The sequence below is a fragment of the Eubalaena glacialis genome, chromosome 13 (genome assembly GCF_028564815.1).
Source record: "Eubalaena glacialis isolate mEubGla1 chromosome 13, mEubGla1.1.hap2.+ XY, whole genome shotgun sequence".
NCBI lineage: Eukaryota > Metazoa > Chordata > Mammalia > Artiodactyla > Balaenidae > Eubalaena > Eubalaena glacialis.
In genome coordinates, this window is record NC_083728.1 from 57,828,785 (window position 1) to 57,844,844 (window position 16,060).

The following is a 16,060-nucleotide window of genomic DNA, read 5'->3' on the forward strand; positions in this document are numbered from 1 at the left end:
TATTTGTATACCTTACCTGAAGTGATAGTGATCTTGACAGACCGATAAGTAAAAGAAGCTTGCCCTCTCCCAGCTGTGGTGCAGCTCCAGAGTTGGTGGTGGCTCCTTGGTTGGGAGCTGGCATGTGATGTGTCTTCTGGGGTGACCCTGCCTGAGCTGGCCTTCCCGGGGCTGGCCTGCCGTGTGGAGCCGAGGTTTATATGGCCTTTCGGGGACTGCCCAGACTCCTGCCTGTTCTTGCCATCTGCTGCCTCACTTCTCCACCTCCGTGCTCATCATGTTTGGGTCACAGGATGTTCTGTCTAGATTTGTTTTTTACTTATCATCTTAAGATGAGCGTCTCTGTCTCCATCAACTTTTCTCTTGTGGTTGAGCTGTCACCCTCTGCAAACCATTGGTTACTGTGTGCTCCCCTGTCTTGCCTGTTCTTGGTGCACTTTCTACAGGCTTATTCATAGTTCTCTGAAGTCTCCCTTCCCTATTTTTTTTAAAAATTTTTATTTATTTATTTATATTTATTTTTGGCTGTGTTGGGTCTTCCGTTTCTGTGTGAGGGCTTTCTCTAGTTGCAGCAAGCAGGGGCCACTCTTCATCGCGGTGCGCGGGCCTCTCACTGTCGCGGCCTCTCTTGTTGCGGAGCACAAGCTCCAGACGCGCAGGCTCAGTAGTCGTTGTGGCTCACGGGCCTAGTTGCTCCGCGGCATGTGGGATCCTCCCAGACCAGGGCTCGAACCCGTGTCCCCTGCATTGGCAGGCAGATTCTCAACCACTGCACCACCAGGGAAGCCCCTCCCTTCCCTATTTTAATGGAGAGAGAAAATTTTTATCCTTTATGAACAAACATATACACAGTATAAGAAACAGCTTTGTATGGCCACAGTCCCTTAGCTATTTAAATTTATAATATTAAGTGTTCAGTTGTTTTCAGTCTGCTTTTATGTTACCATGTTGATATACTTCTTATCACCTTGTGTATTGTTGCAGACTCATGATTTTTCCCAGTTTCAGCTCATTCTAATTAGCTGTACTTATGTTTGCAGGGTCACAACATGGCCAGTAACGGCCCCTACAGGCTAGCTTTCCTGCCTTTTCCTCCTACCACAGACAGCCTCCTTTTCATATGTAGCAAGGGATTCCAGGCCCGTGTTGATTGTCTTATTCCTGTTCCAAGATGTGGAGTCAAGTGCTCTCCTGGATTCTTTTTTTTTTTTTTAATATCTTTAGTACTCAATTGTACATTTTTTTTTTTTTTAACTGAGTAACGGGGTGTTTTTTTTTTTTTTTTCTTTTTTTGGCTGCGTTGGGTCTTCGTTGCTGTGTGCAGGCTTTCTCTAGTTGCGGTGAGCAGGGGCTACTCTTCGTTGTGGTGCGCGAGCTTCTCATTGCGGTGGCTTCTCTTGTCGCGGAGCACGGGCTCTAGTCCTGCGGACTCAGTAGTTGTGGCTCACGGGCTCTAGAGCACAGGCTCAGTAGTTGTGACGCACAGGTTTAGTTGCTCCGTGGCATGTGGGATCTTCCTGGACCAGGGCTCGAACCCGTATCCCCTGCATTGGCAGGTGGATTCTTAACCACTGTGCCACCAGGGAAGTCCTTTCCTGGATTCTTTTAATGGGCAGTACTATTAGAAGCAAATTTGGGTGCTCCGAGTTTATTTCATGTTGTTCTACAACAGTCTGGTGATGAGTAGGCTAATGATGTCACTGCTAGAACAGTTTAGACTCAGACTGCAAAAGAGTTTTTTTTTTAATGGTTGTGGGCACAACTTTTATGTATTTCTGATTTAACTTTGACATTCTCCTTTCTTAATGTCCATCTGAATATTCAACTGTATATCTATCCACTTTAGTATTTTTATGTATCTCATTGACAACTGTTGTGTTGTCGCTTTGTTGGCAAATTACCATATTGCTTTCCAAAAACGTTTTAACAGCAACACGGGTTTATGGTGCCAGCCACAGTTGTATGAGTATACTTGCTTTATCACAGTCTTGCCAGCATTTGGTGTCTCTGTGTGTTGCCCACATACTTAATCATAATTCTTATCTATTAATTCACCCCCCCAGCCTCCTCCCGTAATTAAAAATGTACAGCACTATCTCTGGTGCTTTAACTTTCTTTGAGTACAACACACATTTTCGGCTCTTAGTTACTTGTTGTTTTTTTTTTTTTTAACATCTTTATTGGAGTATAATTGCTTTACAATGGTGTGTTGGTTTCTGCTTTATAACAAAGTGAATCAGCTATACATATACATATATCCCCATATCTCTTCCCTCTTGCATCTCCCTCCCTCCCTCCCTCCCACCCCTCTAGGTGGTCACAAAGCACGGAGCTGATCTCCTCTGCTATGCGGCTGCTTCCCACTAGCTATCGGTTTTACATTTGGTAGTGTATATATGTCCATGCCACTCTCTCACTTTGTCCCAGCTTACCGTTCCCCCTCCCTGTGTCCTCAAGTCCATTCTCTAATAGGTCTGCGTCTTAATTCCCATCCTGCCCCTAGGTTCTTCATGACCCTTTTTTTTTTTTTAGAGTCCATATATATGTGTTAGCATACAGTATTTGTTTTTCTCTTTCTGACTTACTTCACTCCGTATGACAGATTCTAGGTCCATCCACCTCACTACAGATAACTCAATTTCGTTTTTTTTTATGGTTGAGTAATATTGCATTGTATATATGTGCCACATCTTCTTTATACATTCATCTGTCAACGGACACTTAGGTTGCTTCCATGTCCTGGCTATTGTAAATAGAGTTGCAATGAACATTGTGGTACATGACTCTTTTTGAACCATGGTTTTCTCAGGGTATATGCCCAGTAGTGGGATTGCTGGGTTATATAGTAGTTCTATTTTTAGTTTTTTAAGGAACCTCCATACTGTTCTCCATAGTGGCTGTATCAATTGACATTCCCACCAACAGTGCAAGCGGGTTCCCTTTTCTCCACACCCTCTCCAGCATTTATTGTTTGTAGATTTTTTGATTATGGCCATTCTGACTGGTGTGAGATGATATCTCATTGTAGTTTTGATTTGCATTTCTCTAATGATTAATGTTGTTGAGCATTCTTTCATCTGTTTGTTGGCAATCTGTATATCTTTGGAGGAATGTCTATTTAGGTCTTCTGCCCATTTTTGGATTGGGTTGTTTGTTTTTTTGATATTGAGCTGCATGAGCTGCTTGTAAATTTTGGAGATTAATCCTTTGTCAGTTGCTTCATTTGCAAATATTTTCTCCCATTCTGAGGGTTGTCTTTTCCTCTTTTTTTTTTTTTTAATTTATTTATTTATTTTTATTTATGGCTGTGTTCTGTCTTTGTTTCTGTGCGAGGGCTTTCTCTAGTTGCGGCGAGCGGGGGCCACTCTTCATCACGGTGCGCGGACCTCTCACTATCGCAGCCTCTCTTGTTGCGGAGCACACGCTCCAGGCGTGCAGGCTCAGTAGTTGTGGCTCACGGGCCTAGTTGCTCCGCGGCATGTGGGATCTTCCCAGATCAGGGCTCGAACCCATGTCCCCTGCATTGGCAGGCAGATTCTCAACCACTGCACCAGCAGGGAAGCCCTGTCTTTTCCTCTTGTTTATGGTTTCCTTTGCTGTGCAAAAGCTTTTAAGTTTCATTAGGTCCCATTTGTTTATTTTTGTTTTTATTTCCATTTCTCTAGGATGTGGGTCAAAAAGGATCTTGCTGTGATTTATGTCATAGAGTGTTCTGCCTATGTTTTCCTCTAAGAGTTTTGATAGTGTCTGGCCTTACATTTAGGTCTTTAATCCATTTTGAGTTTATTTTTGTGTGTGGTGTTAGGGAGTGTTCTAATTTCATTCTTTTACATGTAGCTGTCCAGTTTTCCCAGCACCACTTATTGAAGAGGCTCTCTTTTCTCCACTGTATATGCTTGCCTCCTTTATCAAAGATAAGGTGACCACATGTGCGTGAGTTTATCTCTGGGCTTTCTATCCTGTTCCATTGATCTATATTTCTGTTTTTGTGCCAGTACCATACTGTCTTGATTACTGTAGCTTTGTAGTATAGTCTGAAGTCAGGGAGCCTGATTCCTCCAGCTCCATTTTTCTTTCTCAAGATTGCTTTGGCTATTCGGGGTCTTTTGTGTTTCCATACAAATTGTGAAATTTTTTGTTCTAGTTCTGTGAAAAATGCCATTGATAGTTTGATAAGGATTGCATTGAATCTGTAGATTGCTTTGGGTAGTATAGTCATTTTCACAATGTTGATTTTTCCAATCCAAGAACATGGTATATCTCTCCATCTAGTTACTTGAGTTTTTTTGGTGTCTATCCTTTGTGCATTTCTTCGTTAAAAAAAGTCTTTAGGATTTACAGATTTGAATGAGATCTTATATATAAATTAATGGGGTCATATATGATATAGTTATTTTTGTAACAGTTTATTGAGATATAATTCATATACCATACAATTCACCCATTTAAAGTGTATTTCAGTGGCTTTTAGTATATTCATGAGGTTGTATATCCCCATCCAATTCCAGGACATCCTCATCATTCGAAAAACAAACCCATTAGCAGTCACTCCCCATTCTCCCCTCCAGCCCCTGACAACCACTAATTTTTCTTCCTCTATAGATTTGCCTATTCTGGACATTTCATATAAATGGAATCATACAGTATGGGGCTTTTGTGTCTGGCCTTTTTCACATAGCATAATGTTTTGCATGTTCATTTGTTTTTTAGAATGTATCAGTATTTCCTTTTTATGGCTGAATATTCAATTTTATAGCTAGATTATGTTTTGTTTATCCATTTATCCATTGATTGTCATTTGCGTTGTTTCCACCTTTTAGTTGTTATGTATAATGCTGCTATGAACATGCTTGTACAAGATTTGTGTGGACCTATGTTTTCATTTCTAGGAGTGGAATTGCAGGGTTATGTGATACCTGTTTCCTTTTGAGGAACTGTTGTAATGTTTTTCAACGTGGTTGCACCATTTGACATTCCTACCACCAATATGATGGTTCCAATTTCTCTACGTCTTCATCAGCACTTGTTATTATCTTTTTGATTCTAGCCATTCTGGTATGTGTGAAATGGAATTCCATTGTGGCTTTGATTTGCATTTCCATAGTAACTAATGATGTTGAGCATCTTTTCATGTACTTATTGGCCATTTGTATGTCTTTTTTGGAGAAATGTTTATTCAGATTTGTTGCCTATTTTTTAACTGTGTGGTTTTTGTTTTTTTTTTTATTTAGTTGTAAGAGTTCTTTATATAGTCTGAATACAAGTCCCTTATCAGATATATGATTTGCAAATATTTTCTCCCTTAATTGGGTTGTCCTTTCACTTTGTTGGTGGTGCCTTTGAAGTGCAAAAGTTTTTAAATTTTGATGAAGTCCCTTTGATCTGTTTTTTTCTTTTGTTCCTGTGCTTTCGGTTTCATATCTAAGAAACCATTGCCAAGATCATAAAGATTTACTCCTATATTTTCTTCTGAGAGTTTTCTAGTTTTATTTCTTACGTGTAGATCTTTGATCCATTTGAGTTAAATTTTGTTGTGGGAAAGGCATCCAACTTCATTCTTCTGCATGTAGATATCCAGTTGTCCCAGCATCATTTGTTGAAAAGACTGTTCTTTCCCATTGAAGGGTCTTGGCACTCTTGTCAAAAATCGATTGGCTGTAGACATACGGGTTTATTCCTGGACTCTGTTCCAGTCACCCATGTGTGTATCCTTATGCCAGTACCTCATTGTTTTCTTTCTTTCTTTCTTTCCTTTTCTTTTCTTTCCTTTCCTTTCCTTTCCTCTTTATCTATCTTATCTATTTATGGCTGCATTGGGTCTTCGTTGCTGCGTGGCCTTTCTCTAGTTGTGGCAAGCAGGGGCTACTCTTCGTTGCTGTGTGCGGACGTCTCATTGCGGTGGCTTCTCTTGTTGCGGAGCACAGGCTCTAGGCACGTGGGCTTCAGTAGTTGTGGCGCGCAGGCTCAGTAGTTGCGGTGCACGGGCTTAGTTGCTCTGTGGCATGTGGGATCTTCCCGGACCAGGGCTTGAACCCATGTCCCCTGCATTGGCAGGCGGATTCTTAACCACTGTGCCACCAGGGAAGACCTGCACTATCTTGATTATTATAGCTTTGTAATGAATTTGGAAATTAGGTAGTGTGAGTCCTCCAGTGTTCTTTTTTGAGATTGTTTGTCTATTCTGGGTTCCTTGAATTTCCATATGAATTTTAGGATCATCTTGTCGATTTCTGCAAGGAAGCCAGCTTCTTTTAATAGCGATTGCATTGAAAAAATTTAAAAACTTGTTAGGTTTTTGAATTTGTTTAAATAACTAAAAAACATAATTCTTTAATTTGTTTAGAGGTAAGTTTGGTGTGTAATGAGCAGTTGGGCTCTAAATCAGTTATTTTTCAAATTGTTAAGCAGTTATTCCACTACTGTCTTTTTTTTGAGCAGCTTATTTCTTATCAACTATAACTTTTATGTGTAGTTGGCAATTCTTGGGCTCTTCTTTCCACTAAGTTATACGTCTGTGTTCCAGGACTGCTAGGTTAAAATTCTATTTAGTTGTGGGATATAGTTATTTATTTATTTGTTTGTTTGTTTATTTCTGCTTTGGATCTTCGTTGCCACGTGTGGGCTTTCTCTAGTTGCGGTGAGCGGGGGGCTACTCTTCGTTGTGGTACGCGGGCTTGTCATTGCAGTGGCTTCTCTTGTTGTGGAGCACGGGCTCTAGGCGTGTGGGCTTCAGTAGTTGTGGCTCGCCTGCTCAGTAGTTGCTGCTCACAGGCTCTAGAGCGCAGGCTTAGTAGTTGTGGCGCACGGGCTTAGTTGCTCCGTGGCATATGGGATCTTCTCGGACCAGGGATCTAACCCGTGTCCCCTGCATTGGCAGGAGGATTCTTAACCATTGCGCCACCAGGGAAGTCTGGGATACAGTCTTAAGCTAGTCTGTTTGTTCAAACCCTGAGTGCCTTCTGTGTGTCTAGCCTTATATCAAATGTGAGTGGGTGAGCAGGGGAGGGGTTCTGGGATGGGAGACACCGTGGTCACAGGGTTGGACCAGCTTTCTCTGTGGACAGGGCCACAGATGATGTTTAGGCCAGGCAGTGTGATGGGAAGGCCAGCTGGCCATGGCTGGGTGGGGGTGGGGGAGGTGTTGGAGAATTACGCAGTGCTGAGGGAGAGGGTGAGGGCAGGTAGGTTCTGGGTGGTGGGGTCCGTGGGCACACAGGACAGGGCAGGGTGGGATTTGAGCGGGGAAGGGACTTGAGAGAGGAGGGCAGTGGCCCAAACTGCATGGCAGAACATCAGATGGCCTGCCCTGTGCTTGGTGGTGTTTCAACGATGTCAACACTTTAGTTCATACATTTAGGAAGGGTGAGCCACTTTGAATCTTACCTCTTTTTTCCTGTGTCCACCAGTATGACACCGTTCCTATTCAGTCCAGCGTGGTATTATGTTCCTGCCCGTCCCCATCAATGGTGAGGACCCAGACTGAGTCCAGCACGGCCCCTGGCGTTCCCAGCTGTGGTAGCAGGCAGGGCCCCACCATGGACAGCACCGCGGCCGAATCCCGGCCAAGTGCCAACTCGCTGCAACACGCCACACAGCCGCCACCACAGCCTCGGAAGAAACGGCCAGAAGACTTTAAATTTGGGAAAATTCTTGGTGAAGGCTCTTTTTCAACAGTGAGTATAAGCTGCTGCTGTTTATCGAATGAGGGTGTTTTCCTTGGGAATACTGGCCTTTCTCGGGACTTGGAGCTGGGGGACTAAGACACAACAGTGGTGTTCTACCCCAGAGGAGGGTCTCAGACCCTTGGGGATTCCTCTCCTGTTGTGAAGGTGACTTGGGGCTGGCTACCACCAGGCAGATCATGTGGTTTAAAAATCTAGCTCATGATTTTGTAGGGGAAAGCTTTAAAAGGCATTTCATGATCTTATTTTTAATTTTCTCAAAAAATGCAGTTAGATTGTATTCTAACCGGGCGTCAGCAAGTTACATTTCATATCATTGTGTCCTGTTAGCAAGGCCCTGGGAAGCTTTCCTGTTCCTTAGATTAAACATTAGTGTTGGTGTATCTCTTCATAGTTTTGGGTAAACATTTAACGACCTTTGTTATTTCTCTGTTATTTTTAAAATATAAAACAGTACACCATTGACATTTGCTAGCTTCCAGATTTTTGTGTCCTCAGTTTCATGGACAGAATTACTATCACAGCACTGTCACGTCACACTCAGGGTAATTCTTTTTGTTACCTGAGAGAGTTTTACCTATCTTGTGGTATTTTTCCTCTTAAAGCAGAGATATGAAGGTTCAGAGCTGCCCTTTGCTGAGCTGGAGGCCTCATGTGGCTATGGCCGGGCCAGAGGCTTGCTGCAGGCTCGGGAAGGCCAGAGCCCCTGTCCCCTGGCCAGGGCGCGCAGTCTTAGTCCGTGCCTTCAGAAGAGACAGATCCTTGCTGCCGTGGTCTCTGAGCTGGGCCCAGCATGAGCTGCAGCTCCTCATGCCAGCAGGGTTCCTGAATAATGAGACTTTCTTCCTGGCCTTTGTGAAGAAACCTCGTGTGAAATTTGTTTTCCTTTTCTTTTTTTCCATTTATGAAATATTTCAAAATACAAAGAACATGACATACTGGGGCTCACCCATGTTCCCAACATCGTTTTAAGTGTTAACTTTTGCTCCTTTTACATTTTTAATTTAGATTTTTTTATTGGCAGTTTTTAAGTTAATGAAAGAATTGGGCCCTCATGATAAAAACCTTCAACTTTGAGGATAATCCCCAGTAGGTCTGGTACTCACAGGTCCTTTCAGAAAGAAAAAACTATTTTGAAAAGAATCTTGGGTGTTCTGCACAGTTACTTACACGAGTCCAGTAAAAGAAGAAGTGTTCTCTCTCCTTTTCTCAGCTGTACTTCATTGGACATTTATATTGACTGGAAAATGAGGATGTATTTATGAAATTCCCCTGTGTCCCTGGGTTTCCACCGTGGGTAAAAGTAGGTGCCATCTGTTCTGGGTGACAGACTCCTGATGTAGAAAAGCCCCAGCTGAGATTCTTGTCATCCCTGTGCCAGGGTGGTACCCAGGAAAGTGCTGTGAGCCTGGAGCCTCCTTTCTGGTACTGTTTGGAATCCTGCAGCCTTGGGTCTCAAATTATATGTGCTACCCTCAGTTCCTTCTCAACATTCCTGAAATAGAGACAACTTAAAATGAGGTTTCCAGGGGAGGCAGCTCCCAGGCTGGATCCCCAGGCAGGACCTTCATGTGATGGAGCCTGCGCTGGAGAGGGGGAAGCCTGGTCCACTGCCGCCAGCTACCTGAGGGTGATCCTGACGTCTCCTGCCCCTGCAGTTGGCCTGGGCCGTGTGGAGGGACATAAGGAAACTGTATAGAATATGCAGAGTTCACACAACAGAAAGATGACATAAGTATCTCCTTCAGATAGGATTCCATTAAATATTAGTACTCAGTGTTTTTCTTCCTTTTTCCTACTTACGTAGCTAGTGCATGCTGCTGTGAAGAAATATAGCGTTACATCGGTACATAACCTAGAGAAGGCCAGCCCTTCCCCAGCCCACTCTCCTGGACTCACCAGCGCCTGAGAACAGTCCACACAGGTTCCTTCCTCCACAGAGATCTTTAAGATCTTTCCACTTGAACACATATAATCCGACCTTGTTCTTCTTAAAAACTGCAGGGTTACACACAGTGCTTTTCCAGGGTCACTTCTGATGAACTTGGTGAAGAATTCCCTAACGGGATATAACTTACAACCAGGGGCCTCCAGAGGTCTTCCCGGAGGCTCTGGTATTTCCCGGGAGTCAGCAGGTTTTCATCTGCTCTCTGGTCCTCGGCTGTTTCCTGTAGGTGTCTCAGGAGAGGAATTTGCACCAGCTGGCAGTGGTGGGGACCACCCCAGCTCACTGCCAGACTGGGCTCATCAGGCATTTGGAAGTCGTTACTCAGGTTGTGCCCAGGGTGTGTTCGTGTAGAAAGTTCTTTTCAGTGTGTGCGAGGCCCCACTGGTGCTCTGTCCCTGAAGTAGAGTGTAAGACCGGGCTGTGCTGTGAAGAGGGCACGGGGGGCGGGGGGCGGGTGTGTGTGTGTGACTGCACGCTGGAGGGAGGCGCTGTCTGCCGGCCGCAGTTCCTGTGCCCTCAGTAGCAGGGATGGGATTTACAGCATCTGAGAGTGGCATCAAGTGAAATGCAACTATTATTTGTAAAAGCCCAAATTCAGGGTGGCCTTTTGCAATGAACATGTACTGGGGACCTATCCATAGAGTTATTTTCTGAAGAAATTCCCAGTACCCACCTTGTGGAGATATTATTTGCTGCTTCTTCCTACTGTTTGTGTGAGGGTTATGCTGGTTGTAAGATGTTCCTGAATATATATTTCACTGCATGAGGGGGGACTATTGGCATCTGATGAGGAACCTTCTGGAAACATTTGAGAGATACATGTGTTTCCTTTAACTATTAGAACACGTTAGAACATTAACTTAGTCATTGACACTCAGCTATGTTTGTTAGCACAGGACCAAAAATATTTAAAATGTAATTTCGTGGCGGAGGCGGGGTAGCCTGTGTGGTTGGTTGCAGGGTGACTTGTGAGACTCAGTGCCCTGGTTACATTGGGTGTTTTTTTCTCTTCTTTTTCCCCCTTTTCTTCCCAAACCAGGTTGTCCTGGCCCGAGAACTGGCAACCTCAAGGGAATATGCTAGTAAGTAACTAACTCCAGCGAGCTAGGATGCTCCAGTGTCTAGGATGCAGGAACAGCGCACCTCTGGGTACGCGGCCACCTGGCTGCCCAGCCCCTGGAGGTTTCTGTGCTGATTTCAGGGGACAGGACACTGTTGGTCTTAGAGATCATAAATCTGGTGGGTGCGTTTTGTGAAAAACTTTAATTTTTATCTGTTACTTTATGAGTTGTGTCTTTAGTGTTTTCTTACCATTTCCAATTGTAGTAACTTGCTTCTCTCTTAAGTTAAAATTCTAGAGAAACGTCACATTATCAAAGAGAACAAAGTCCCGTATGTAACCAGAGAGAGAGACGTGATGTCGCGGCTGGATCACCCCTTCTTTGTTAAACTTTACTTCACATTTCAGGATGATGAAAAGCTCTGTATCCTTTGAACAGTCAAAGCCTTCTGATATCACGCCAGTGACCCCTTATCGTTTTGGAACCATGACCCCGTTTTTGTTTTCACAAGTAGCCCCTTCCCTGGAAGGGAAAAGGGTAGCTTATTCTAAATACAGACGAATTCACATCACTTTGCTTTGGGACCCCCTGGGATTGCTGACATTCACTGAAGTAGAACATTACTTCAAGGGAGATCATCACAGTCATTTTTGAGGTTTTTTGTTGGTAAGCTTCATATCTAAAGGATCATTATTTTAATGCTGTTCTTGCTAGACATTTATTTAAAGGCATGCCCTCATTCCTTTTTAATCAGCATCCTTGGAGTATCTGTCAGGTGTCAAATCCAGTGCTCAAAGCAGGGAAGTGAGAGAGAGGAAGAAGGATCTTGGGCATCCGGGGCTCCCGGGAGGTGGGCACCTTTCTACCCTCTTTGGCCCTGGGTTGTGGGGTTTGGTTGGAAGGAACATCTTTCTCAGGCTCAGCTGCCAGGTAGAAAGTCTAGGGAGTGACCCACAGGAGCCCAACCCTTTCTTTCTGTATCCAGGACTTGTCCTCCCAAAGACAGCCCCTCCCCAGGGCCCTCCAGCCTCCCCAACTCCCGCCCCTATGGATGTCTCTGATCATCCAGTGCCTGGCTCTCCAGGGCTGTGCACACTGCTTCTCCAGCTGCTTCTCCTGCAGGGACGTCACACCCTGCTGATTCTTTGTTTTATTTCAGGGCATCTCATGTTCCCTGACTTCTCCTCTAATCCCTGGAGCACTTTTTTTCTTCCTTCTTTGCTCAGGGTTCAAGGAGACAGGGCACCGTGGCAGTCAGGGTGGGCCATATCTGTGTCGTCAGCTTGTCTCTGGGCCATTCATCATACAGCCAGGCCCGCCAGGTCTCCTCACTCCCCAACCCCTCTCCTGCAGTTGTTCTTCCAAACCGGGACTCCCTCAGCCCCCGTTTGCCCAGAGACTCTGTCTTCAATCCCAGCAGCTGCTCTTGGCTTCTTCTCGACGAGGGAGGTCGAGCTGCCAAATGGAGTTGAGAGCTTGTTCAAGTGTAAACCTCAGTCTGTGCATCTGTTCTTTTCCTCCTGCCCTTAGGTCTCCAGAGCCCCTTCCCCTCACCCCACCACCTGCAAAGCTTGGCTTCCCCATCCCACCTGTGGGTGGGGGCCTGATCTTAACCACCTTCCCTCCCCCCCTCTCCTCTCTCCACACATATTCTTCTGGGTTAAAACTTTGCTCGATCCTGTTTCCCCTTTAACACCATTTTCTGGCACCTTCAACTGTCAGCTGAATGTTTCCTTTTGTTTATTGAGAAGTCCTGGTTGAGTGCCAGGTGATGGGAACATGCTGGTAAATGAGGTGAAGGCTCTGCCCTCATGGGGCTTGCATTTCTGCGCAGGAGTTAGATATACACAGGTGATTAATGGCTGTGTGATAGACACTGAGGGAACAAGAGTAGTAAGGCCAGGTAGGAGTTGGTCGGTGGAGAGTTGGATCAGCTGTTTTAACTTGGTGGTCTGAGGAGACGACGTCAGCACGAGGCCTGGGCAGAGCAGGGGCAGGTGTGCGTATGTGTGGAGGGTACAAAAAGGCTGGGCAGGGGTCAGCTCCTTGGGCCTCGGAGTCCCAGCAAGAATTTTGGATTTTCTTCTAAGTGTGGCACAGAGTCCAGGAGGAGGGTCTGGAGCAGGGTAGCCGTTTGCTCTCACTCGGGCTGCTGCTGCAGGGAAGGCTCTTGTAAGTGAGCTGGGAGGATGGAGTCAAGCTGGCTCCTGGGTGTGGGGCCTCAGAGCTGGGTGCACAGTGGTCCTGTAATTGATGCATCCGTTGATCCTTGCTACTTGAGGCCTGAGTGGGCTACTGGGTGGCTGCCTGCAGAGCCTGAGGAGTCAGGTTCGTGTGCAGATGGGTGGGGGATGGGCTGGGGTGTCGGTGGGCCGGAGGGTGCCCAGCAGGGAAGAGTTTCAATGAGTGGAGAGAACAGAGTTCCAGGGGCCATGGACCAGATGGTTTCCGGTGGAGGGTGCTGGCTGCCCTGCCAGATAGTGCCAAGTGGTCAAGTAGCTGGGCCCTGGCCTGACCTGTGGATTGCTTCCCATGCAAAGTGTTGTTGAGAGTGGCAGTCTGGGGGTGGGGCGGAGGGCTCAATCGAGAGAGAGGCAAGGAAAGGCAAACAGAGTGGGTTTTTCCCAGTGGTTTCACCGTAAAGGGGAGCAGTAAAGTGGTCTAGTAGCCAAGAGCATGTGGGGCAGGGAGGGGGGTTCCTTGTTGGTTTGTTTTAGGTCTTTTAAAGTGTTTGCCTCTCCACCTGGCTTCAGCATCACCCCATGTCCCCGTCTGCTGTCACTGCTCATGCAGCAGCCATCAGTGACCTATCTGTTCTGTATCTCACCTCTGAGGCCACCTAGACCTCTTGCTCCTTGTGCTCCGTGGCACCCATGTGATTGTGCTTCTCTTTGAGCCTGTGGGGCTCTCTGGCTGCCAGATTTCCTGGAGTCCCAGGCCTGGGCTTCCTACGGGGCCTGGGGAGAATAAGTCTTGTGGGTTGGGAGGCTCCAGCAGGTCGCACACACTTGACTTCATCTTCTGCCAAGGTCATGTTCAGTAGGATCAGGCACTCAGAGGCTAGATGAGTGAGCTCGCTGTCTGATTTCAGACGGGATTGGCCAGAGTAATGCAGGTGGAGGGAACTCTAGGTCTCTATCCAGTGGTGTCTGTTGCTTTTGACATTTTAAGACAAATTTGAAAGCCTGTGGAGATTGCAAGGGCTCACTTACCTCTGACAGGAGCGAGACCTGGGGACTTCCGCTCCACTGGAAATCCTTTGTAGTATACAGTGTGTTGAAAGATAAAGAAAAGGAAACACTCTGCCTGAATAAAAGCCCCAGTGTGCACACTATCCTCCTTTTAGCCGTAATTTACACATTGGGGAGAGAGGGGAGCAGCTCCTCCAGCGACTACAGGGCTAAGCACACTCTCAGGACAGGTGAGGCAGAGCCTGGTGACACCCCTGCAGCAGACTGAAAACAGGCAGGTAGATCCGTGAGGGGCCTCCTGGGCACTGGCAGCCTCTTTGCCCTCTGGAGGTTCAGTTTGACCAGACTCAATCCCTGCTCCCCAGAGAGGGCTGAGCTCAGAGAAGTCCTCCCTCCCTCCTTAGGTGCAATGCAGGGCTGGGGACCACAGCCAGCCAGCCAGGGTGCCTTTCCCTCCAGCAGGGATGAAGGCTGAGGGGTTTCAGAGGCTGTTGCTCTGCTAACCTGCGTTCTTCCTCCACCTCCCACCTGCCTGTCCTTGTGTGTCCTCTCTTGCAGCTTGGGGACAGGAACAGCACACTAGACCTCAGGAAGCTGGGCTCCAGTCCTGTCCCTCCTTGGCTTTGTGACCTTGAGTCAGTTGCTTAACCTCTCTGGGCTGGGTTCCTCTGCAAAGCGCAGGCGTTGGGCTCAGCAGGCTCTCAGGCTCTGCCACCGGCCTGATCTGTGCTCATCGTCCCAGGAATTCACTCGCTCCCTGTGAGAGAGCAGCCTCCTCTCACTGCCCTGGGGCCTTAGCTGTGCTGAGCGAGGTAGAAATGTTCTAGGGTGTGAAATGGACCACTGAGGTCTGAAAGAGTGTTTCTGGGGAATGAGGAACGTGTGTGGTCAGAGAGAACACGGGCTTGGAGCCATGATCCTCGACATGTCATGTTCAAAACCTGTTGGTCACTTAGCGCCACAGCCGAGCAGAGAACTAGAAGTGTCCCTTACACAGGAAACAGGAACTCAGGGAGTGGTCAGATAAGGGGCAAAACCTGTGAAGCCAGAAGAGGCCCTGTGGCCATGGCCGAGCCTCTCACGTGGGCTGCTGGTTTCTGGGAGACTGTGCTCCTGAGTGGGGAAGCTCTGCGGCCGGTCCAGGTCCAGGCGGGGCCCCTGCTTGGGGTTGGGTGGGCCAGAGTCTGCAGGCTGCTGGTGAGGAGGCCACGGATACCAGCCTTCCCCGAGGAGGGATCAGAGCAAGGAGAGGAGGGAAGGGGCCCTGGCCGAGACCCTTTGCATTCCCTAGAAGTAAGGTTGGTTTTGGGCTTCAGCTTCCTGTTAAACATTATTCTAGTTGGAAGGGCTTGGGAGGCCACAGGTGGGGCTCGATCACAGGCAGGTTCGAGCAGCTTCGGTTGGTGGTCTCTTCCCTCCTGGGCCGCAGCTTCAGGCATCTTCTTTGGTGGGAGATGGCAAGTGCCTTGGCAAACAGAAGCCTGATGGGACACCTTGAGCACAGGTCACCCCTTACCCCCTCGGAGCCGATGCTCAGGGCGGGTGAGGACTTGGGTCACCCTGTCCTTGGCTGCCAGGGAGTGGCGGAGTACCTGTAGATTTCCATTAAGAGGTGCAAATGTTCGGTGCTTCCAGGAGGAAGCAGTTATATGGGATCCATTTATAGTTTCTCCTCTTAGAAAAAGGGAGAACAGAAGTAAAACAAATTACACTGCAGTTGTGTCTGAGGGAAAGATGGCTGTGTTGCTCGAGTCTCTCCCCAGTGGGGGCCCAATAAATAGATTGAGTTTATCTATTAATGGCATTTCTCTTACAAAACTTGTCACTTTATACTTGGGAAGGAGCATTCATTTGAGGAACCTTTACGTGAATGGACTCAGCACGGCATGTGGCGTGTGGTTGGTGCAGGTTGGAGGCTGTGTGCTGATGGGGGCGTTGGGGCCAGAGGCCCTGACCGCCATCTCTAGAGGCTTCCCTTCACTGAGCCCACAGGTGTCTTCTGGGGATGGGGGGTCCAGAAGGGGCAGTTGGCCTGAGAGGCACGTGTTTTTGTGTTGTTGGTGAGAAAGTCACTCTGGGACCCTGTCCTGGAGCCAGGGATTCCCTGCAGACCCAGTGCTTGCGGTAGGGTCTGGCTGGAAGAGGGGCAGCTGTCTCGGGCCACAGGTACCTTCAGTT

General features: G+C 47.1%; 1 protein-coding gene across 2 annotated transcripts in view; it reads left to right on the plus strand.

The window, feature by feature from the left end:
• Positions 1–16,060, plus strand: part of PDPK1 (3-phosphoinositide dependent protein kinase 1) — an 80,407-nt gene that overhangs the window by 28,669 nt on the left and 35,678 nt on the right. Inside the window, exons 2-4 of one of the 2 annotated variants that reach the window (XM_061208263.1) lie at positions 7,407–7,673; positions 10,670–10,712; positions 10,977–11,114. In XM_061208263.1, coding sequence (XP_061064246.1) covers positions 7,407–7,673; positions 10,670–10,712; positions 10,977–11,114 — 448 coding nt within the window. The remainder of the gene's footprint in view (positions 1–7,406; positions 7,674–10,669; positions 10,713–10,976; positions 11,115–16,060) is intronic. The other variant, XM_061208264.1, reaches the window with a different exon arrangement.